General features: G+C 45.1%; 1 protein-coding gene across 1 annotated transcript in view; it reads right to left on the bottom strand.

Moving 5' to 3' along the window:
- The window catches only part of LOC144802263 (uncharacterized), a 252,421-nt gene that overhangs the window by 22,656 nt on the left and 205,875 nt on the right, over positions 1 to 23,890 (bottom strand). The window contains exons 3-4 of the mRNA XM_078671800.1: positions 10,506 to 10,817; positions 5,163 to 5,329 (exon numbers count right to left, since the gene is read on the bottom strand). Of these exons, the coding sequence (XP_078527926.1) occupies positions 5,163 to 5,329; positions 10,506 to 10,817 (479 nt within the window). The remainder of the gene's footprint in view (positions 1 to 5,162; positions 5,330 to 10,505; positions 10,818 to 23,890) is intronic.

The raw sequence follows: 23,890 nt of genomic DNA, 5'->3' as shown, positions 1-23,890 counted from the left end.
CTAACTCACTCTATACTCGTGTCAGTTTCCCCGACTGAATGCCTGTCCCAGATGTGTATGTTTTATTGCGTATCGCGCCCCCTATGATCATGCGGTTTCGTTGTAGCTAACATGGGCGATGTTCGTCACTCACTCAAGGCAGTGCCCCTAGAAAGACCCAGCAATATGGTTACCAAACATTCAGCAATACGGTGCCCCATGTTTACGAGCTGGTCTAATGGTAGCATAACACCTCGAGCACCCGGTCCGCCCATTTCGAAGCGATATTTTGACCGCATCTTAAACGTATTGCAGTCCGAGTCTTAGCCCTCAGTTAATATCACGGAAGAACTCCTTACCGTTTTTACATGCAAATGTGGCCTCCGCTCACCCTGCCGCTTCGCAATGATTGTCAGATCGTCTACTTCAAAGGAACGTCCCTCGGCCCGCCCTGGTCACGTGTGTCAGGCTCGAACGGAGGACGTCTATGGTAGGCAGGTCGTGAGTGGCGGCCATCTTGGAGCGGAGGAAAACCTTTGTCTCAGCATTATACTCAAGCTAGCTTGTGCTTAAAATCATTGTTTATGTGAGCCTACCCCAGATCAATTCAGGTGTTGTATTTGCCGCTACCCCTACTTTGATGATTAAACCAAAAATGGTGGACTGTCCACCAGATGGTTTCACCATAATTCTCCGGGGGTTAGGACATCACCGAAGGGATTAATATATGTTACTGCCCTCAGCGGGAACTGGTCCCTCATTATTCACAACCGGAAGGGCCAAGACTCCACTTGAATGGAGTGAAGTAGTTGGCCTGTCATCCGTCTCTTTCTTACCATACTATGGTGAAAACGATTGTACACTAATGGCTATATCAGTAGGTTCACCCCCCGAAGGTGCTCATGATTATTAGCTAGGATGTATAATGCATCTGTGTATACCTTACTATTTATGTACGTTTTAATATTAAAGCTAGATAACAGAGTCTATTCCATTCAATAGTATCATTAAGGCCATGTTGGTCCGTGGCCTCTTCAAAAATCCAGCGTGCCTCCTTTTTGTGGAGTGTATTTTCCATATTGTGCTGGTCCCCCCTCACTCTTTCAATCACCATCCAACGCAGGTCCCTGGGTTGGTGTTTCTGATTGACAAAATGTTGTACCAGTTTGGTCGTGAGTTTACCAGCTGTTAGCGTGCTAAGATGTTCCTGGATCCTGACTTTTATCCTCCTCGACGTTAGCCCAATATAGTGCAGTTCACACGGGCATGTAAGTCTGTAGATCACATTAGTAGTATTACAATTACTAAAGGTGTTTAAGTGCCAGATCTTACCACTAGTTCTAGTAATTGTTTTAAATTTACTAGTTAGTCCACAGACTGTGCAGCTCCCACATGGATAGTGTCCCGGAGGGATACTAGATTCTTTGACCACTGGTGCTGAGCTAAAGTGGACCAGGCGGTCATTCAAGCTGGATGACCGTTTAAAGGCAAATCTCGGTTGCGGCATCTGCAAAGAGTTGGTACTTAGCAAGTGCCAGTGCTTCCTGATTATTTGACGAATATTTGTTGAATGGGGGCCAAAAGTGGTTACCACTGGGATACATTCCTTCTGCTCTTTTGTTTGTTTGATGAGCAGGGCTTCCCTTGGGGTGTTCAGTGCCCGCTTGCGTGCTTGTCTCACTACCTTTTGGGGGTAGGAACGAGATGTAAGTTTAACGGCTAATTCCTCTGTTTGTTCGAGATAACTCGCTGTTGTAGTGCAGTTTCTACGATATCTCATGAACTGCCCTACCGGGAGGTTGTCCCGTAGGGCCCTGGGGTGGAATGACCTGTAGTGCAACAAGGAATTCTTGTCCGTTGGTTTTTGGTGGACTGTTGTGACCAGTTTGTTGTCTGAGGCTTGTATATCCAAATCTAGATACGTTGCCTTGTGGCGGTCCACACTCCATGTGAATCTAAGACATTTGTCAAGATTGTTGAGCCATGTCAAGAACTGATCCAACACTTCTGCTGGACCCCTCCAGATGCACAGGATATCATCTATTATATCTCTTCCAGAGGACAATGTTCCTCTGGAAGAGATTAGATGCATGATAGATATAGTTCATCTCGAACTGCCCAACATAAATACATGCCAGACTTGGGGCAAAAGTTGCCCCCATCGAGATCCCCAATGTTTGGAGGTACAGCTGGTCTTTGTGGGCAAAGAAATTGCGGGTGCGTGCTGCTCAAACAAAAGAGCAGAAGGAATGTATCCCAGTGGTCACCACTTTTGCCCCCAATTCAACAAAGATTCGTCAAATAATCAGGAAGCACTGGCACTTGCTAAGTACCAACTCTATGCAGATGCCGCAACCGAGATTTGCCTTTAAACGGTCATCCAGCTTGAAGGACCGCCTGGTCCACTCTCGCTCACCACCAGTGGTCAAAGAATCTAGTATCCCTCCGGGACACTATCCATGTGGGAGCTGCACAGTCTGTGGACTAACTAGTAAATCTAAAACAATTACTAGAACCAGTGGTAAGATCTGGCACTTAAACACCTTTAGTAATTGTAATACTACTAATGTGATCTACAGACTTACATGCCCGTGTGAACTGCACTATATTGGGCTAACGTCGAGGAGGATAAAAGTCAGGATCCAGGAACAACTTAGCACGCTAAAAGCTGGTAAACTCACGACCAAACTGGTACAACATTTTGTCAATCAAAACACCAACCCAGGGACCTGCGTTGGATGGTGATTGAAAGAGTGAGGGGGGACCAGCACAATATGGAAAATACACTCCACAAAAAGGAGGCACGCTGGATTTTTGAAGAGGCCACGGACCAACATGGCCTTAATGATACTATTGAATGGAATAGACTCTCAGTTATCTAGCTTTAATATTAAAACGTACATAAATGGCAAGGTATACACAGATGCATTATACATCCTAGCTAATAATCATGAGCTCCTTCGGGGGGTGAACCTACTGATAAAGCCATTAGTGTACAATAGTTTTCATCATAGTATGGTAAGAAAGAGACGGATGACAGGCCAACTACTTCACTCAATTCAAGTGGAGTCTTGGCCCTTCTAGTTGTGAATAATGAGGGACCAGTTCCCGCTGAGGCAGTCACATATATTAATCCCTTCGGTGATGTCCTAACCCCCGGAGAATTATGGTGAAACCATCTGGTGGACAGTCCACCATTTTTGGTTTAATCATCAAAGTAGGGGTAGCGGCAAATACAACACCTGAATTGATCTGGGGTAGGCTCACATAAACAATGATTTTAAGCACAAGCTAGCTTGAGTATAATGCCCAGACAAAGGTTTTCCTCCGCTCCAAGATGGCCGCCACTCACGACCTGCATACCATAGACGTCCTCCGTTCGAGCCTGACACACGTGACCAGGGCGGGCCGAGTGACGTTCCTTTGAAGTAGACAATCTGACAATCATTGCGAAGCGGCAGGGTGAGCGGAGGCCACATTTGCACGTAAAAACGGTAAGGAGTTCTTCCGTGATATTAACTGAGGGCTAAGACTCGGACTGCAATACGTCTAAGATGCGGTCAAAATATTGCTTCGAAATGGGCGGACCGGGTGCTCGAGGTGTTATGCTACCATTAGACCAGCTCGTAAACACGGGGCACCGTATTGCTGAATGTTTGGTAACCATATTGCTGGGTCTTTCTAGGGGCACTGCCTTGAGTGAGTGACGAACAGCGCCCATGTTAGCTACAACGCAACCGCATGAACATAGGGGGCGCGATAAGCAATAAAACATACACATCTGGGACAGGCATTCAGTCGGGGAAACTAACACGAGTATAGAGTGAGTTAGAGACTTAGTCGAATGCTACAGACCAGGTGTACTTTCAACTCAAATGCTTGTTGACTCCATGTGCATTCATTTTTCTAGATACTGACCGAAGGGCGGTTTAAGGAACCCACTAATGGTCAAAGGGTCCGTCCATAGCAAATTCTTCTACGGGAGCCTGGTAGGTTTTACCACACAAGGCTACCTGGTAATGTATGCTTGGTAAAAACATGACCAAGAGTAGTGTGGACATTTCTTTCACTCGAGACACAGTGAGTACATGTATGTGTGTGTTTTTGTATTCCATGTGTTTCTACAGGTACAATAAAGGGAGAAGCAGGACGTGCAGGAATCACGCTGACCCAACATAACCCTGATGAAATCGCCGATAAAGTAACTCATGGCGATGAAACATGTTGGTTGTTTTTAATTAGAACGGGCATACAGCACAGAATAAAGTTGGAGTTGCTAGTAGAGCTTAGTTCTAATTATGGTGCGGGGACCAGACCTCATACACAGGAGGTAGGTTCCACCGCCACTGGGTCACGTACACAAACACATAGAGTTTTTCTTTTTTGCACAGCCTTTACCCCCTTTTATTTTTCAGGTTGGCAGTCGCTGATGATGAGAACGTGAGGATCCAGGCGAGTACCAGTCTGCCATATCCTCCCCCGGGTGTTGCTCCCGTGAGGCACTGCCAACCTTCCCTCCCCTTTTTTCACTAGAGAAGGGTAGAGGTAGGTGTAAGACTAACACATGGAGAGTATGCGCACACGTACCTTGTTTTTAAATCATTAGCAATTCTTCCAAAGAGTGACTATTATTAGCACCAATAGATAGAAGGCTGTGACGTACCCTCTGTTTAATTAAACAGATTTATTAAATGATCAGGGGTCTTTACCCCCAGACTGTATAGGGACAGGCACATGATAGTTTTTACCATTTTTACTGCAACATCCTCAAGCATCCACCATTCACATTCACGCCTGGACATCCCAAGATTCTCTTAGGCATCATCCCCACGAGCCGATTAGCTGGTCTTTGGTGACCACTCTGGTTTTAACAATCTATAAGTCCTTCTGTACACTGCATCTGCTCCAAGGAAGGGTCATTTCTTTCTTCCAGCTGGTGCCATAGAGCAAAGCCTCCCTCCTCTTTGCGACTCGGACATCTCAAAAAATAGTCTGAACCTAGCACCATGTTTCCTATAGAAACCCATACCTCATGTCTCGCAAGAGATTGCATCGCACTCCATTAGTGCTCATCAATTCTTGTGATTTGCCTATTTACCCCCAGAAGTGTGTCGCCAACATTAGCATCCTCCCTTCAGGCGTCACCCTGCCCGTCCTGTCCTTGCAGAGATGAATTTGCTCACCATTGGCAGATCTTGCAGCCGCCTGAACTCTGTTCGGTTGTTCCTCTGCCTGTATCTGAGAAAGCCAACCAGGCCAAGGATTCCAATCATGACGATAAAGACTGAAATCACTGCCACAACCAGAGGGTCTGTATTGCTGAAGACACGATTGGTGGCACCTGGAACGTCTGAGGAAAAAAAAAGGCGAGGTCAGTCTGAAGTCCAAGCCGAATGACATTACAGAAGCCTAAATTAACAAGCATTGGTAATGCATCAGTTTCACCCATGTTATAAATAAAGAGCTCTTTTCATCAATCATCGTCCGGGAAAAGAAAAGAGCTCCCTGACAGACAATACAGGAGTGGAGAGGATGTAGCACAGCGGCCATAGCTGTTGACTCGAGAGCTGGGGATCCTGGTTTGAGTCTCCGCAGCGCAGCGCAACATCCTGTGATTCTATGCAAACCACTTAATCTCTCCGGGTGATAAATTGTTTTATAAATATGCTGCAATGGTAAAAGGCAAAACTTTAGGAAAATATAGTTCCACCAAAGCGGATGTTAACAGTATTTCAGCAGCAGGAAACTGCTGCTCAAAGATAGGTTAAGTAAAGAACACTATAAAACGGCTCTGCTCATCTACCACAAAAACATATAAAAGCGCGGAAACATCAAATCATCATGCAGTTGGAACAATCAGGTAACTCCTCCAAAATGCTTTTTCAGATTCTTAACACCTTTGTCAATCCTAAAACTCTCGACACGGAAGAAGAACGTACCCAATCTCTCAGCGATAAGATCTCGGATTATTTCACCCAAAAAATAGAAGATATTTATAGCAAAATAGTCTCATCCACTATGCATAAAGACGATGTTGATATCAACCAACCACCCGAGTCGGAGAGACAGGGTGTTCTTAAAGATGTTCCTCTGCTAACAGTCCAAGACACCATATAACTATTAAGTTCAGCTAAGTCAGGCTCTCCTACTGACCTAATTCCTGCTAAGTTTGCTAAGAAGCTGGCAGAAGAATTAGCTGAACCTCTTTTCCCTGTTCTGAACCACTCCATCATAGAGGGTAAATTGCCCAAATCATGCCAATCCGTAAAAACGCAAAGTTGGCCTCTGATGTTATTAATAACTACCGCCCCATCTCCTTGTTACCCCTACACAGTAAACTTTTGGAGAGACACATGAACAGTCATCTGTCGGCCTTTTTGGAATCCTCCAACTACTTGGACTATTCCCAATCCGGTTTCCGGCCAAAGTATAGTACTGAATTGGCCTTGGTGAAGGTAACTGATGATATAAGAATGCTGGCGGATGCAGGTCAGGCAGTGATTCTGATACTGCTTGACCTGTCCGGCGCGTTTGACACTATATCTCACCAAATTCTAGTAGACAGACTTTGTCGCACAGGAGTCCAGGGCATAGCTTTGAATTGGATTCAGGACTTTCTTACCGACAGGACCCAAATAGTTAATCTAGGCCCTTTTTAATCCAAACTCAGTCATGTAACAAAAGGTGTGCCACAGGGCTCCTGTCTTAGTCCATCTCTGTTTAATGTTTATGTTGCCCCATTAGCTGCTCTGCTTAGGAAGGTTGGGTTTCTCCCAATCTCCTACACAGACGATACAGAGCTGATCTTTACTTACAATAAATTTACACCTGATGTTCAGAAAGTGTTCTCCGAAGGTATGAAAACCATCACCCTTTGGATGAAGTGAAACTTTCTGTAAATAAACGCAGGGAAAACGGAGATCATGCTGTTCAAGGATGCCATCTCGAGATGGTCTTCTGGGTGGTGGCCTAAAGAACTAGGTGTCGTTCCTACCCCAAAGACGGTGTTCAAGAACCTAGGAGTTCTAGTTAACAGAGACCTTAACTTGGAGGGGCACATTGCAGCAGTCAAAAGATCCTGTTTCTATGCTTTGATTCTGCTCAGGAAGATTTTTCACTTCCTGCCGATGAGAACTCACAAAACGTTAATTCATGCTCTGGTCTTGAGTCGTCTGGATTATAGCAATGCCTTGCTGATATCCGCCAAGGACTCTTACCTACAAAGTTTGCAGGTGGTGCAGAATACTGCGGCCCGCTTGGTGACTAGCGCTTTCTACCGCGCTCCTTCCCTTCCTCTCTTGCACAGTCTACATTGGCTTCCTGTCCGCAAGAGAATTCATTTCAAAGTGTGCTGCTTGGTGTTTAAAGGCCTTAATTCTATGAGCCCAACATATTTGACAGAAAAACTAGTTAGATATTCCCCCATGCGCTCTCTGCGATCTGAAGGCAAAAGTCTGCTCATTATTCCTCGCATTAAGCAGACTAGATTAGGAGGTAAATCCTTCTCTTATCTGGCCCCCAAACTTGGGAATCAACTGCCACTGGACCTTCGTCAGGAAGTCAATTACCTGTCCTTTAGGAAAAAAAGACCCAGCTTTTCTAACCTTTCTCTCCCCTGTGTCGTTGTATTTATTTTGTCCCTAGTGCGGAGATACCCCATTTGGAGTGAGTCAGGTGCTTTATAAATGTAATAAATAAAAAAAAAGTAAGGGAATCAAACTAGGAACAAGCATTGGTAAATGCCGGAAAATATGCTACAGTCAATAGTAATGCAGGAAAGGTAAGTGGCACGCACAGGAACAAATGAGAAGCTAGGAAAGAGAGGAGGCAGGATGTAAATCCCTTTTAAGTTCATATTAAAAACAATAGATTTCTCAAGCACAGCGTAGGCGAAACCTAAAAAGTAAGATTAAGGATGGGAGAGGCTCAATTTCAAATAGGCAACTGTGAGACGATGACAAGACTTCGATATTATTCTTTGTGTAATATCCTGCCGCTCTGAATATACTCCGCTGTTCTACTCGCTATAAAGTACTGGAACAGCCAACATCATGTAGATTCCCCTCTTTATGTGGGATGAGCACCCAGCGCAGAGCACCTAACGTTTTGTCTCAGGATTTTTTTTTATCCCCTATCAGAACTGGCTGGCCAGAACATTTAACTACTACTTAATACTAGGAGCATCCTGGGTCATGTTGGCATAAAACGGATAAATAAATATCACACCTGTTTTATGTGAATGCAGAGAAAAACCAACCTGACTGAACAGGTTCTGACAACCAATTATGACAACTTTTTCACCTAGAATGGCATTCACGAAGCAGCCAAAGCCAGCTTGGTGAATGTCTTTCTTGGCAAATAATCACTTTGATTCAGAAAAGGGGGTGGTGATGGACAGAACATCTGAGTTAAACAGAACACTCATACCCAGTCAAAAGATCAGGGCTTGATCCATCACCGTTTTTTAGCTCACTGCACCATCCCAGCTCAGAACCTGGCTACATGCAAATTAGTCTGTTCCTGGCCCAGTGCATCATGGGAACAGGGCAGACCAAACTACCAAGCCAATTTTTTACTGGAAAGGAAACAAGCTTCCGGGGACCGGTTTCTGGCATTGCAGCCGTCTTCGGCCCGGCTTGCTTGAATCTTAATGGTGCAGTGAGCAAGGGACTCACATCTGAGCATACCCTGCCACTCCTATAGTGGCCAAAACGATTCAGAAAAGGGGGTGGTGATGGACAGAGCATCTGAGTTAAACAGAACACTCATACCCAGTCAAAAGATCAGGGCTTGATCCATCACCGTTTTTTAGCTCACTGCACCATCCCAGGTCAGAACCTGGCTACATGCAAATTAGTCTGTCCCTGGCCCAGTGCATCATGGGAACAGGGCAGACCAAACTACCAAGCCAATTCTTTACTGGAAAGGAAACAAGCTTCCGGGGACCGGTTTCTGGCATTGCAGCCGTCTTCGGCCCGGCTTGCTTGAATCCTAATGGTGCAGTGAGCAAGGGACTCACATCTGAGCATACCCTGCCACTCCTATAGTGGCCAAAACGATTCAGAAAAGGGGGTGGTGATGGACTGAGCATCTGAGTTAAACAGAACACTCATACCCAGTCAAAAGATCAGGGCTTGATCCATCACCGTTTTTTAGCTCACTGCACCATCCCAGCTCAGAACCTGGCTACATGCAAATTAGTGTGTCCCTTGCCCAGTGCATCATGGGAACAGGGCAGACCAAACTACCAAGCCAATTCTTTACTGGAAAGGAAACAAGCTTCCGGGGACCGGTTTCTGGCATTGCAGCCGTCTTCGGCCCGGCTTGCTTGAATCCTAATGGTGCAGTGAGCAAGGGACTCACATCTGAGCATACCCTGCCACTCCTATAGTGGCCAAAACGATTCAGAAAAGGGGGTGGTGATGGACAGAGCATCTGAGTTAAACAGAACACTCATACCCAGTCAAAAGATCAGGGCTTGATCCATCACCGTTTTTTAGCTCACTGCACCATCCCAGCTCAGAACCTGGCTACATGCAAATTAGTCTGTTCCTGGCCCAATCACTTTGTTCAGGCTGCATTCTCCCAGGATTGTCCTCTTTATTTATGAAGGAGGAAGATGTGTCTCTCTCCTAAACCCCCTCTTTACCTCTCCATTTCCTCTGTCTCCTTAACCCCTTTTCTGTTCCTCCCTTTTACCTCCATCTTTTTTTCTAGGTGGAATACTCTCTCCCTCACTCATAGTCCCCTCTTTCTCGTTCCCGGAGGGGAGGCAAGCTCTCTCTTCTCTTCATTTTTCTTATTCTCTTCCTCTTTCCTCTACTCCTTGTTGTTCTTATTGTGTGTTTTGGCACCGTCCTCCACTGCTCTTTTGTTTCCATGTTTTGGTGGACCTAGAAAAAGGGACTATCATGACGCATTTTCCCCCTACCGTGCTTTTGTAATTTTTATTTATTGGTACAATTCACAATATTTAATCCCCCATCCAATCCCACTGATCGCTCCTCTGGGCTCGGCCGGACCTCCCTGAGCTACGCTCTCCTAGCTAGCTCACCGCCTGGTCTTACCCAGCCGACTCAAGAGACACCCTGAGCTCCTGCTTCCCACTCAGAAACTATTTGGTCTCAACAACCCCAAGCAGATTGAAAGCTAGGGAGAGATGTATTAAAATATAGTGCAAGAGAGTGCAGCCACCAAAGGTGATGGGCTGTGGGTGCCACCCATGGAACGCTACCCGACTTCAAAGTAGTGCAAATTGCTATTTACAGTACTCTTTGGGCCCCCAGAGTTCATGTGCAACTTTGCACCGACTCTAGGTCTGGATAAATCTGCCCCCCAGCATCCTCCCCACCTCCCCCCAGGTCTAATCTTGGACGCCTTCCGTTTCTACAATCCTTGCAGTCTAGTCTACTTCCTCGCCAGAACAGATACTACTCACAGCATATGCTAGACTCTTCCCACTCACCCCACATACACAAGCTCTACCCACATAGATCGGAACATAGACGATGCTCTATCCTGCTCACCTTTGCCATCATCGCCAACATCTAGCACGGAGGGCTCCTGCTTCCCTTCAGCGGGCGCCACCTTGTTGACTGATGTCTGAGCACTGGTGGGGACAGAGGTGGTAGCTTCTGTTGTGCTAGACCGGGTGGCAGTAGTTGCTCGGATGCTGGTCGCCCCTTCCGTGGTGGTACTTCTGGAGGGCACTGGGTGCTGCGTGGTCTCTCCTGAGGCAACTGCATCTTGCGTGGTCTCTCCAGTCAGGTTTCCGTGTGGACTGGCAGGTCCTGGAGTAGTGAGCAGGGAGGTCTCAGGTGTAGATTGATCAATGGTTTCTGGAAACAGAGGTAGGATTAGTTAAAGTAAATGTTCCCATTCTTGAGAGAAGCACTGGATACAGTGAAAATCTGGTGAGGAAAAAATACCACTATCATGGTAGATTCTATGTATACTCACAAACAACCCAGTGCAAGTAACACATGGACTTAATACTTTAAGCAGCATTATTACTTTTGATTGAAAAGAAAAAGGCAGACGGCCCCTTCTCAGACACATAGGGCCAGAGTTGCAATTCGTTCACGCAGCACAGCAAGAGAACTTGCTGTGCTGCAAGAGAGCAGACATGCACTATATCCTTTAAGATATGAGGCACTTCTTCACTCTCCTCATGCGGGTGAACTTGTAGCTGCCTAGCACCAAAGCAGGCACCCTTGTGACACAACACAATAATAACAAAAACACTGAGCTTCTTAAGTATCTACTCAGAAGAGACGTATTTTAGCAGACATTGGTAACGTTTTTCTACTAACGCACGTACCAGAATATGTTTCCAGACTTCAAAGAGAAATATTCATCTAAGGATTGTTTTTGTGCAGGAAGGTTTTTTGCAGGAAGGTTTTTTGCAGGAAGGTATTTCTACCTGCACAAAAAAAATCCTTATAGGCGGATTCCTCGTTGTACGTTTGCTGCGTTCAGCAGCACACATGCCAAGAGGAAATAACCGTGAGAAATAATATTTCTACTTGTTACGCCTCTCAGGGAGGCGCACTATTTAGAGATATGGGGTTTAATGTACAAAGCCTACGTTCTTGGTCCTTCCTTAAATGGGTCTCTTGTATTATCTTCAAACACAATCTGAATACTTAGCAAAGCGAATTTCAAACACATGTAGTAATTTTTTTCATGTTGTGTGGCCTGCTCCCATTCCATTACTTGAATGGATAAGGAAATTCCCTTATACATACCACCAAACCCAAAGCTTTGAACTAAATGTTTGCGGCAGGAGTCTGTACTCAATCTAAATAAGTTACCACAGTCACTAAGTAAAGATTATATGCAGGAGTTGACTTACTACTCGTTGCAATCACACTAGATAACATATCTTTGGCAGCCTCCCCATACCTTCTCTTTCATGAGCCTACTCTTTGTTGACCATTCTCATGTGGTCCAGGGTGACTGAACAGGAGCCCTGAGCAGCTGTACCACAACACTGAGGTATTTCCTCCATCACTCCCTCGTTTTCTTGTTTACCTAATCGCAAATTACAATTAATATCTATGATAAATGCTACGCATTCAGTTCCAGAGGCAAATGAAACAACTTCTAAGATGGTCAGTTTTATGGCTCAAATTAGGGAGACCCAGGCACTCATTAAAAGTTCACGACTAAATTCCAATCCATCGACAAACAATAGTTTGCATGAGGCTTGGGATTAGGACTTGTGTAACAATTATAATATCCTAATCGTTTTCCTTTTATACCTTTTGAAAGGTACATTTATCTGGGAAGAAGCCTCCAAAAAATGAAATGCATGCGAAATTCATTGTGTTAAATATTGATTCTGCATGTTTTGCCTCATATCAATGTTGAAAACTCAGAATAGGAGGAAAATACCTCACCAAGAGGGTACTGGCCCTCAACGTGCATTGAGGGCCGCGGTCTGACAATGAGTCTAAGGGAGATGTCCAAGTAGAGTCCTTCTGAGCTCGGCTGGCGGATCTGATGCAAGTAGGAGCTGGGACTTGTGTAATGAAATTTATATTTTTATAGCAGGGTTTTTACATGAAGCTTGGAGGAGGAGCTTGTGGCGTAGGGATTGGGTATGCTTTGTAATGTAACAGCTGCTCTCCTGACAAGTGGTTGAATTGTCCATTACAAGTAGACGAGCACTGATGAGAAGCGTGGGTCCTGTATCGTTTACAGAATGCCAGACATGTTCTACCTCATTAGTCTTTGCCCCATCTTACTTCCCTTTGCGTGTTCTGCGTCTGGACCTCTATTTTCTCCAGTCTGACTTAATGATCCCTCTTGGTCTGCCTAGTTCCCTACCCTCAACTTCCAAAATATTGTTAAAGTAGCTATTTGTAGGTAAATGCAGATTAGCTATTCTTAACTGCTCATCTATGTACCCTGAGTACATACCTATTGTATATATATATATATATATATATATATATATATATATATATATATATATGGTTTAAAAAAAAGTTTCTAATCTTTACTTGTGTACATTTACCTTCATAATACTAAGGTTACCAATATTCTGGCTTCATTATTTTTATAACACAATGTTTAAAACTTGATATTCTAATAGTGAACCCTGTACAGAGTGAGGGTTGGTTTATCTATTCTCACCTCTCTTTGTCAGTACAGATCTGAAGATGTTGGCTGTGGTCGGACGTCAGTGGCTACAGTTCAACACGAATGGCTCTTCTGTGTCTTTCTTCTTTCAGAACGCGTTGTGTGCACACGGCAGCACGCAAAAGTAATCCCCGCGTGGAAATAGTCTGGGTGCCATACACACTTTGGCGCTGGAGTCATGAAGCAGCCCTTTGTTAACCAAAAAGGAAATGAGCTCTGCTAAATGATGCCAAACTAAGTTCCCTTTCAGACTCAACCAGAGCTTGCAGTGTTGATTATATCCAAAGACCTTACACATGCTGAGCCCTCCACGCGTTCCCAGCTGTGGAACGCAAGATATCAGAGAGCGTATCAGTGTGGGCCCTGCACAGAACACAGTCCAAGACATTAGGAGGCAAGAGATGGAGAAGGAAAATACAGAAAAACGCTAAATTACCTATAATTCGGTATGCAGATGAGTTGGTGCTATTGGATCAAACACACATTGGGGTGAAGGGCCTTGGGCATACTACATGCGTATAACACCAAAAACTCCCTGCTTGCAAATGGTGCAAAAACTGAAGTGCTGGTTTTTGACCAAAGAGCCAAGAAACATCAGCTTGAATGGTAGTTGGACCCTTCAAGTATTAGTAGGATGCGCAAATGCAATCACCCCGGTGTCTGGTTGTCAGACACCGGCAAACCCTTCCTCCACGTAAAGGCCCTGGAAATAAAAGGCAGCCAAATCTAAGTTTGCCTTAGCCAGAGTCCCAAGGCCGCAGGGATCCAAATAGTAACGCAGACGAAATTACTACCCACCATAAGTTATGGCCATGTCGCTTATCCTAGTATGCTCCCAGATAAACTAGAGCGCTGCCATACAGCTGATGTTACCAGGAAAATCTTCGGTCTCCTCACAACTTCTAGACGCAGACTGGTGCGCTTGGAGATTAGCAAAAATTTACTCAATGTAAGAAGGATCTAATTAAATACTACCATCAAGTGGCTAGAGAGGACTGACTCAAAGAAAGGTGCCCTGCTTGTGATATTCCAGGATAAAAGGAGCTACTGGTGAAGGTATCTTAGCCACACTGAATTTGATCACAGGGCGTCTAAATGACCCAGTTGTAACACCACAGCACCTGAAGAGGACCATAAAAAACCAGGGTAAGCTTATGAGCAAGATAGTAACAAAATCAGCAACATCTCGGGAGCAGTGGGGCTGTACAAATCATCACATGAAACCACTCCATGCCAGCCATATTTGAAGCCGCCTTGGGAAGACAAGCCCTAAAGAACATCTTTCTGACCCGGCTTCTGACACTGCTAGTATAGGGATACAGGGCACACAGGAAGACTAACTCACCAGGAGAAAGGCAGTGCAGGCTGTGCTCATATTCTTTAGAAAGCAGTGTACACATAGCATGTTGTTGCCTAGCATTTCTCCATCTGGGATTGTGGCAGGTCAAGGTCTAGATAGGGAGACACACCTGATGATAATGTGTGTATTTCTCCAATTCTCCAAGACCTCCAGTGATGGGTCCGACCCCAAGTGTTATGTGTGGGTAAGATGGTGTGGAAAAATTAAATTACAGTGATCCCAGATGATGAGGCTCCGCCATTTGGGTGGGCTGATGGGATTCATTTCCGTTCTTTCACTCACATAGCTTTTCCGACACATAGTCTCTTGCTTCTGTCTTTTTGCTCAGTCTTAGTTGCTTAGTGTTGACCACTACTAGTCTTTGTGTTTTCACATCTTGCACATGGTGTCACTGTCCTGGGTAATTCCTTATGGCTTGACAACTTGGCTCCTTGCACTTTTAAAGTTAATACATGTTACCGAATCTGCAAGTGGCACTTTATAGTAGTTGCTCCTTCTCTTCTCATGCTGCTGGTCTCTGTCTGGAGACTCCACTGTCTTGGGACATTTGATAAGTTTCGATAACTTGGCATTTTGAAAGTTCTGCTCAGTTCAACGGTGTTTTAAACTCCCAATGATGCATTGTTACTTATGCTGCTTTTAGACTCATGCCCCGGACGTTTTTTTATTAAATCGTTGTGGCTTTTTTATTGGGCTGTGTGCCAGCATAAGTTGAATACTCTGTACCTATCGTTTTTATCTTCTCATGAAGTTCTTGCTTTTAACCTGATCCGTGGCCCTTTTGAACTCGACATGCCATTGTTTGACCACCCCATGTTTCACACCTAATGTGATTTTACAGCAATATTTTAATGTGTGTTGGTATTCTGAAGGCATTGTAAAGGTTTTAAGTAATCATACAATAAACCTTTGATTGATGATGCTTGATGAATACAGAAATAACATGGCAATACTTTCAGTACCAGGTTATAACATAAGCCTCTGGAAGTGAAGTCCCCAGCCCACCCAGAGGCGGGCTAGAACATGGAGGCTACTGTACAAGCGAAGGAAAAGAGTCCTTCAAAAGAAACCCCAACCATCTTGGCCCAAAGACAAGGATCTTGAATACAAACCCAATGATACCCGGAAGAAAAAAGAAAGAGGGCCTAATGGAGGCAAAATACAAATGGGGTGGGGTATGGACATACAACGTGCCAGGCACAGACTTCCAGTGCAGCTCTGCACTGCTAAGGTATGGTTTATAACCCCGTCGCTAGGTGCCACTTTGAGTCCACCCTTGGAAAGTCAAGAGGGCCAATGTGATATGTATATTTGTAGGTTCTATCTCAATTGGTGAGTGACTGGAATCATGCAAAAATCACAAAATTGTTGACCCCAAGATAGAAAAAGCTGCATTCTATCTTAGTAGCAAATCTGTGGCACCAAATATAGGCACGGGCTGGAGACATACAGAAGAGAACCGGCGCATTTTACTATTACCTCTGAAAGGTGTAAAGGAGATCTGTCAAATAGGTCTCCAAAGATATGGACCTAACCCAGGGCAATAAGGACATTTCTCTCATCCTCTAGCAATACAAGGAAAACCATATTACCTCTAGCCAAATGGAAAGTCCTTGTGAAGTATTGACTTTTCAAAAGAGGACCCGGTCTACCACACAGGAAATCAATGTAGGTTTTATGCAAAACATACCTCAAAAGGAACCCGCTACAGGATTCTTGACATTTATACCATCACAGAAAATCAATGCAGACATCCGCTTATCTGAGACACACCAGAAAATGAAGGCAGACTTCCTGAGAGTAAATGTGGGTGATTCGAAGTATTCTGGGGCATAAATGAGCTCAGAATAGCGGATCCCCGGGAGAGACACAGAGCGGCCCCCCAGACCGGCATCGGCCTGCCACCATGGTCCTCGATTTTGTATCTGTACCACAATAGAAAACCAATGCAGGCTTTCTCTGAAGCATATCCCTGTGGGAATCCGCCAAAGGCTTCCTCATAGCTGTACGGGAAGAGAAAATCAAACCAGGGTAGGCTTCCACTATCAAATACCCAATGCAGACTTCCTGTTGTATTTCTATCACAACAGAAAACCAATGCAGGTTTTCCCTGAAGCATACCCCAGTGGGAACCGACTGAAGGCTTCCTCAGAAGACCGGTGCAGGCTTCCACTATCAAATACCCAATGAAGCTTTTCTCTCATGTATACCCCCAGCAGGATACCAGTTGAGGCTTCCTCTAACCCATGCCACAACAGGAAACCAATGCACGCTTCAACGGGCAAGTGCCCCAATTTCAAAGAAACCCAGCTTTCCACTAGACAATAACTCCAAGGATTGCAGCACTGGTTGTGCCAAAGAAATCCGAATTTCACAGTTCGCCATTGCAGACTGGAAGGGCAGTTTCTAATTGCTAGTCCGACTTTGCCATTTAAAGCCATGGCAAAGTCAAATCGCCCCCTGGAGCAGGTGTATGTCACGCCTATGCAGGCCTACCGAGCTCAAAGCCAGGGTGTACCATATTTCATGGGCAGAACATGTATTTTGTTTGTTGTGGCAGTAAAAATATAAAACAGTCGTTTTTACTGTGGAAAGACTAAGTCGGCAAATTGGCGAGTTTAGAATTACATGCTGGATCCTCAGTTATGCCAACTCCTGAACAGTGCGACCAAAGTTGATACTCCAAGTTATCAAACAACTAATTATATTAAGCCCGACTTGATTCTCAACTCGGATTTAAGGTAACAAATTCCAGCTTGGAACTTTTACAAAGTTGCCACTTTATTGCCTTTAATCTCTTAACGGTTATACAAGGAGCTTGAACCCATGACAGCTTTCTACACTCCTAGGGAGACGTGATAATGACTCCCAGAAAAGGAGACATTGGAGCCTGCACTGGAAAGAAGGTTAGCTCCCTCCTGCAAGAATCCACAGAAGTTTTGGCCCAAAAGGCAGGCTTCAAAGCTGAAGCTGCCTTTGAAAATCAAATGGGGTTAACACTTGGGAGAGGGGCTGGCCCATTGATTAGGCAGACTAGTAGGCCCCAGGCAAGCAGATGGGAAACCTATTGTCAACCATTTTTCAGGGGTGTGTGGCCTCATTAATAGCCACGCCTTTGAGTTCAGCTAGTGAGCTCTGGACACCGAGAGGGTTTCTGCCTTTTTGGAAGTGGGAAGAATGGTTCATCTTGGGATAGTCAGAAGCCACACTTCTCAGGAAGTAGTCATAAGGAGGTAGCTAATCTAGTAGCCTATTGGCTACTGACAGTGTCTACACTTAGGGCACTTTCTGAATGTAAACAGGGAACCCCTGCCACCCAGAACTCAGATAATGTCTGGACTGGAAGAAGGACTGAAGGAGGACTGCCCTGCTGCACCATGGAACCAGCACAGAGAGGCTGCACCGGTGTGGCCAGCCCCTGCTAAACCTGGTGGCTAGCAAAGGAGAGGGACTGTGCCTGCTGTCGGCCAAGGAGGAATTGCCTCCAGAGTTCAGCCAATGCAAAGAGACTCCAAGGTGCGGTTGGCTGACCTCCTGTTTACAGCACAGGGCCACAACAGCTGAGAAGCTTGCTGGGGCAAGTTGCTAGCCCAGAATCTTCAGATTGTCACCAACCCCTCCATGTCGGAGACCAGTACCAAACACTTAAATTTGCACCAGAGTACGCTGAGACCCAAGTTTCATCGGAGTGCAGCTTGGTCGCCCAGAAGCCCAGTTATTGCCCAGGGAAGGATTTGGCCGTGACAGCGATACTGGGTGACTGGACTACTACCAGCACCTTTGGGACGTGGAGCCGATACCCATGACTTCCTCACCCAGTTTGTGGATCGAGGGGTAGTCTCAGGAAGACTCATGTCGACCGCACTGCATCCACAGCTTCCTTGAGCGTCTTCTGCATCTTTCATCCCTTGCATCTGGACCACTTCCATAGAAATCAAGTGCCTGGAACTGCCTGGGGACTGCTTCACCTGAGGACCTTGCTGGTCCCCCTGACTAGCTCTCGTCTGGAGTTAGATGCCTAAAGTGACTAAGTGACCGCAATACCACTAGCCCAATATTTTAGTGAAAAAGTTTCCAAGTGTCAAATTTGTTAAATTTGCCAATGCTTGCTCGTGGTTGAGTGAACTGCTTTGATTTACTATACTTTGTAAATTCTATATCTTTGGAACCCTCTGGTGGATTTCTTTCGATGGAGTGCTAAAAATACATACCAATGCAGTCTATTTTTATAAACTGGTGTCGGATTTCTTGAGTGTCTTGTTGATTTCTTTCTTCAATTGTTTTGCTGCTTTTACGTGCTTTACCCTTGTTCCTTTATTTAAGCCTTACTGCTCAGAGCCACAACTACCCAGGGTTGAGCTGAATGTTTGACAAATGAAACAAATATAATACACCCACATTCCTTACAAATGTCATAAGAACAAGTGGATGGAGCGGAGAGTGTGGTGCTGCATAGGGAAGAGACGGCAGGGCTCCGGAAGTACCCCACAGCGCTGGACTGGGATAGTGCCCTGACGACCTACCATCAGGTGTGCCTGCAGACTGGCATTATATAATCATTCACGCCTCTCTCTACCTTACCGCTCCTAATAAAAAATCCCCCCCTCTCGCCCCCTCCCTAGCAGAACCCCCCCACACACATGATGTAGCCTGCGAATTGCCCCTCACTACTGCCCCGTAGCGCTATGGACCTGCTCCCCGCCCGCCTCGATGATTCCACACATAGACACACGATTGTTGTTAATCACCACCCAGACTTTAGTTTTCTGTATATTTTGGACTGTTCATTGTATTTGATTGTTTTAAAACGATGCTTTGGATATGTGATATACTGTCAATGTGATACACTCCTTTGGTTCTACTGCCATGGCATGGCCTATGCTCTGAATTGAACAAGTCTAGGATGTGCAGTCATACCACAGATTTTGCTTTCTCCGTTGCGGAACACTGCCACTATTGAACATTACTCTTTTACACATATGCCGGTAATACACGAATCTGTCATGCTACTTAATTGTGTTACTTTTCCTTTTGCTGCTTGCTGCCATGCCTTCAAATGAGTGTGTTTGACCGCAACGGCTTCTGGACAATATTTTCCACTACAGCATCATTTATTATTCCTGTATGCATATGTGTAATGTTGTACCATGACAAAATGCAATAAACATATTCAAACAAAAAAAAATAAGAACAAGTGGATGGAGGATTCAGTTGACTTGTACGGCATGGTAAGACAAAAGTGTCCTTCTTTAACCTGTACCCTAAAATCAAATACAACATACGTATGTTATCTGACATCAACAGAGGATTTGTGTGACCAGAGTGCAAATCAACAGAGATTTCCTCTGACCTATGCTGCCAAATGAAACCAGGGGAACATTAGATGGGCTTCTTCTCCCACTTGAAAACAAACGAAAATGTAATCAGCCTTCAATGTAGAAGCCATGTTACACAGTACCCAATTGGAAGTCAAAAGGAAGCAGACAGACTTTTTCTCACCTGTTACCGCACAAGAAATCAAGAAGAGTTCTCTTTGATCCACAATCAGTCAGTGGAGACTTGCTTTCACTTATGCCCCCAAAGGATTTTAAGGTTTTGTTTACCTTCTTGATCCTATCCTGAAACTTTAAGCATGCCACAACCTTTTGCAGTCAGAACATCAGCTTCTCAGGATGGCTACAAGAGAGATTAGTATAATCTAACTGCTGAGTAAACTGTGAGCCAGGTTACTACTATTTCATTTAGAAACAAACATGCATCAGGCACCAGTCCTGTAAATGAGCCAAATCTCTCAGTGCATAGTGACAGGCCATTGCTCACCATCTGAGATTTTATTGAAACGGTTCCCTTGGGGGAAACCAATCAGATTAGTAAATTCTAGGATGTAATCATGAATTTGTCTGGTGCCACGATAAGCCAAATAAGGCACTGTCTACACATGGCCTTCAATAGACAACAAAGAGTGATGCTCTGTTTTACCCAAAGCTGATGGTCACTCTAGCTGAGGCGAGTCTTAATGCAACATCACCTCATATGACTCCTGTACAAGCCATCTTAGCATTTATCCTAAACATACCAAGATACCAAGTGAATCAATGTGTTACCTGGCCCTGGCCCACAAGCAGTTCCACTAGTCGTTACTAGATGTCCCTCACGAGTCAAATAAAAAAGCATGGAAACCCTTTCATGAAGCTGCAGTTCCGCTCTTTGTAGAATTTATAGTATTAGCTCTCAGCTCAGGGCTTCAATGCTTTTGCATTTGACTCGTGAGGGACATCTAGTAACGACTAGTGGAACTTCAGCGTGATTCAATGCTTTTGCATTTGACTTGTGAGTGGCATCTAGTAACGACTAATGGAACTGCAGCTTGATTCAATGCTTTTGCATTTGTTTTGTGTGGGACACCTGGTAACCACGAGTTGAACTGCAGCTCTTTGCAGAATTATTTTGATATTGGATACTATAATATTCACTGCCCACTGCAAATCTTGTCCCATAATACATGGCCTTTGGTTGGGATTGTATTTTTGCCCAGAATAACTGTGCTTGGGGTGGTCCTAAGAGGATAGGACCATCACTGAATCGTTCAGCAAGATGAATGTTTTTGTGTGGTATGATAGTTGGTATGTATGAGTAGAATGAAAGGTGAGAATGGAAGGATGATGGTGTAAATTTGGGGCTTGCCATAATTCGAATCACTGCTAAGAAAAGTCAAAGTATGTCTTTTTTCTAATTGAAATGATAATGTGATTTTGTCTTATGTATAAATGTGTTTGTGAATATAATAGATTAAAAAGTATATGAAAACAAAACAAATATAAAAAAATATGTTTGATAAAATAAACAAAACAAAAAAGAAAGTTCTGTGTTAGATTCTGTCCTATGGGGAAATGTTTTAATTAGAGTTATTACCATTTCAGAAATAAGATAGGCCAGATAAGAGGTTGTTCTATTTGTAGTTATTTAAGAGCCACAAATGTCTTTGAGACTTTTAAATTTGCTATTTTGCCTACGTTGATTTCAAAACGAAGTCCGCATACCCGCACCATAAAAAGTGTTTACATACTTGTTCTTTGCACATTGGCATACTTCCCGGGGCTCTTCCTGGTTTCTCCCTGGTGCCGAGAGGAACCGCCATCTTGTAGAGTTGGCGGTCTAGTTCTCTCGTACCAGAGGCTATTTCCATGCGCGCTTTTCGGGTGCGCAACGGACGAGCGCAGTGCGTGCGCGCGCTGCTGGCACGCCGAAGGCACGCTAAAGGCAAGCCCGTCAGCGGCCCGGAAGTGACCAGCGCCAGACATGCTGCCCGTGAGCCTGCCGGATCTGGAAGAAGGTATTCGGTTGCCGCTTTGAGGGCTCTTGCCCCCACTCACGATTGTCAGGGGGAACGTTGGGATTTGAGCAAGATGGTTAAGCATGTCTGCAATGTCTGTGGGCTCCAGCTGAAGTCTGGTCAGGTCGGCTCTGATGAGACTGGCATCTTACTTGAACAACCAACATCGGTATGTCTGATTAGGGCAGCTTCTATTAATGTTCGGTCACTTAGAAAACATTGTGCTGAAGTCTTTGATCTTCTGGAGGATCACTCACTTGATTTTATTATTCTTGACAGAAATCTGGCTTGACTCCTCTTCTGATCCGATTGTCACTCTAGCAACACCCGCAGGCTATAAAATCTCTCGAGTTGACCGGATGGTGGGAAGAGGGGATGGAGTTGCGATCATATATATGATGATATGTGGGAGCTGCACAGGGTAGAGGCCTCTCCCTGGGGTAGTTGTGAAGCCCTAGACTTTAGTATTCGGCTGTCTGCCCATTTCACACTTGGAGGTTCATTGATCTATAGGCCCCTGGGCCCAGCGGGGCAGTTTCTCCAGGATTGGGGTAACGCCATTGTGACTAGGGCCCATTTTCTAGTCCTTGGGGATTTGAATATACATCTGGATCAGAAATATAGCAATGACACACAGGAGCTGCTTGATGGGCTGCTTTTTGCCCAGCATAATCAACATGTCAGCCTTCCCAAACACCAGGCCGGTCATGTGCTTGATCCCATTTGCACCAATTTTCCGGTTCAAGTGGTGGAGCCCAGTCCGGTTACCTGGTCGGATCATTATATAACCTACTTTTCTTGGGAGGTGTCTAGGGCTGAGCCCTTGGTATATCCAAGCTATTAATCACCTTTTGGGAAAATTGACATGTCTTTACTCAACACAGTGTTGGAAGCCTCTAAACCAAGACTGGTTGGACAACTCGACGTTCAGGTGGCGGAGTTCTCTAGCTGGGTCTCGTCGGCAGTGGCTACGACGGCCCCTCCTCGTTCGAACAGACAGGCTAAAGAATCACAGTCTAAACCCTGGTTCAACTCTGTGCTTAAAGGACTGAAACATGATTGTAAAGTCCTCGAAAGGATATGGAGGAGGGGTGGATACTGCCTAGCGGACAAGAGGAAGCTTAGAGATAAGCAGAAGTCCTACTATGCTTCGATTAAACGGGCCAAAGGGCAATTCTATTCTACCCGTATCGAAGCTGCTAACAATAACGCTAGAGAAATCTATGCGATTGTCCAGAGTTTTATGTCTCCTGTGGCCCAAGCTAGTGTAATGCCATCTTCACCCTCTTGGTGTGACACTCTCTCGATCTTTTAGAGATAAGATCCTAGGAATTCAAGCAACCTTTATTCCTTGGATTACCCACGCAGAGGATGCCCTGGTTGGCCCTTTAGGAGGCACTGGATGCTTATTGTCTGAATTTAGGCCAGCCGCCCACAAGAATGTTTCAAAATTCTTAAAGCTTTAAAATCAGGCTCTCTGGCTGACCCGTGTCTGGCTAGGATGCTGGCAGAGGTCGATGAGGCTGTTAACTTAGAAGGGACCGCTATTATCAATCTTTCCCTGCAGGAAGTCGTGGTTCCCCTGTCCGGGAAGGAGGCAAAGATTCGTCCTCTTCTTAAAAAGCCATTATTAGACCCCCTTTGCCCAGGGAACTATCGGCCTATCTCTCTCCTCCCTGCATTAGCAAAGGTATGTGAAAAGGTTGTAAATAAACAGCTGACCGACTTTGTGGAGAAGGAGGCGCTTTTACATCCAGCGCAGTCTGGGTTCCGGTCGCCACATAGCATGGAAACAGTGCTGGTTTAGGTGGCAGAGGCTATACGGGACTGTCTGGATGCGGGCGGAAGGGCGGCGTGTATCTTGCTCGACCTTTCGTCCGCGTTCGTTACGGTCCCGCATCCATTGCTTTTGTCGTCTGGCCAGGATTGGGCTGTCAGGTGCTGTGTGGGAATGGCTCAGTTCCTTTCTGGAAGCTCGGACTGAGCAGATCTGGATTCCACCCTTTTCCTCCTCTCCTCAGGATAACGCTTTTATTTAACATCTATATGACTCCTCTGATATATTTAGCAGG

The sequence above is a fragment of the Lissotriton helveticus genome, chromosome 1_2 (genome assembly GCF_964261635.1).
Source record: "Lissotriton helveticus chromosome 1_2, aLisHel1.1, whole genome shotgun sequence".
In the NCBI taxonomy this organism is placed as follows: Eukaryota; Metazoa; Chordata; class Amphibia; order Caudata; family Salamandridae; genus Lissotriton; species Lissotriton helveticus.
The sequence above is the reverse complement of the archived record's forward strand: the minus strand, read 5'-3'. Positions and strand labels throughout refer to the sequence as shown.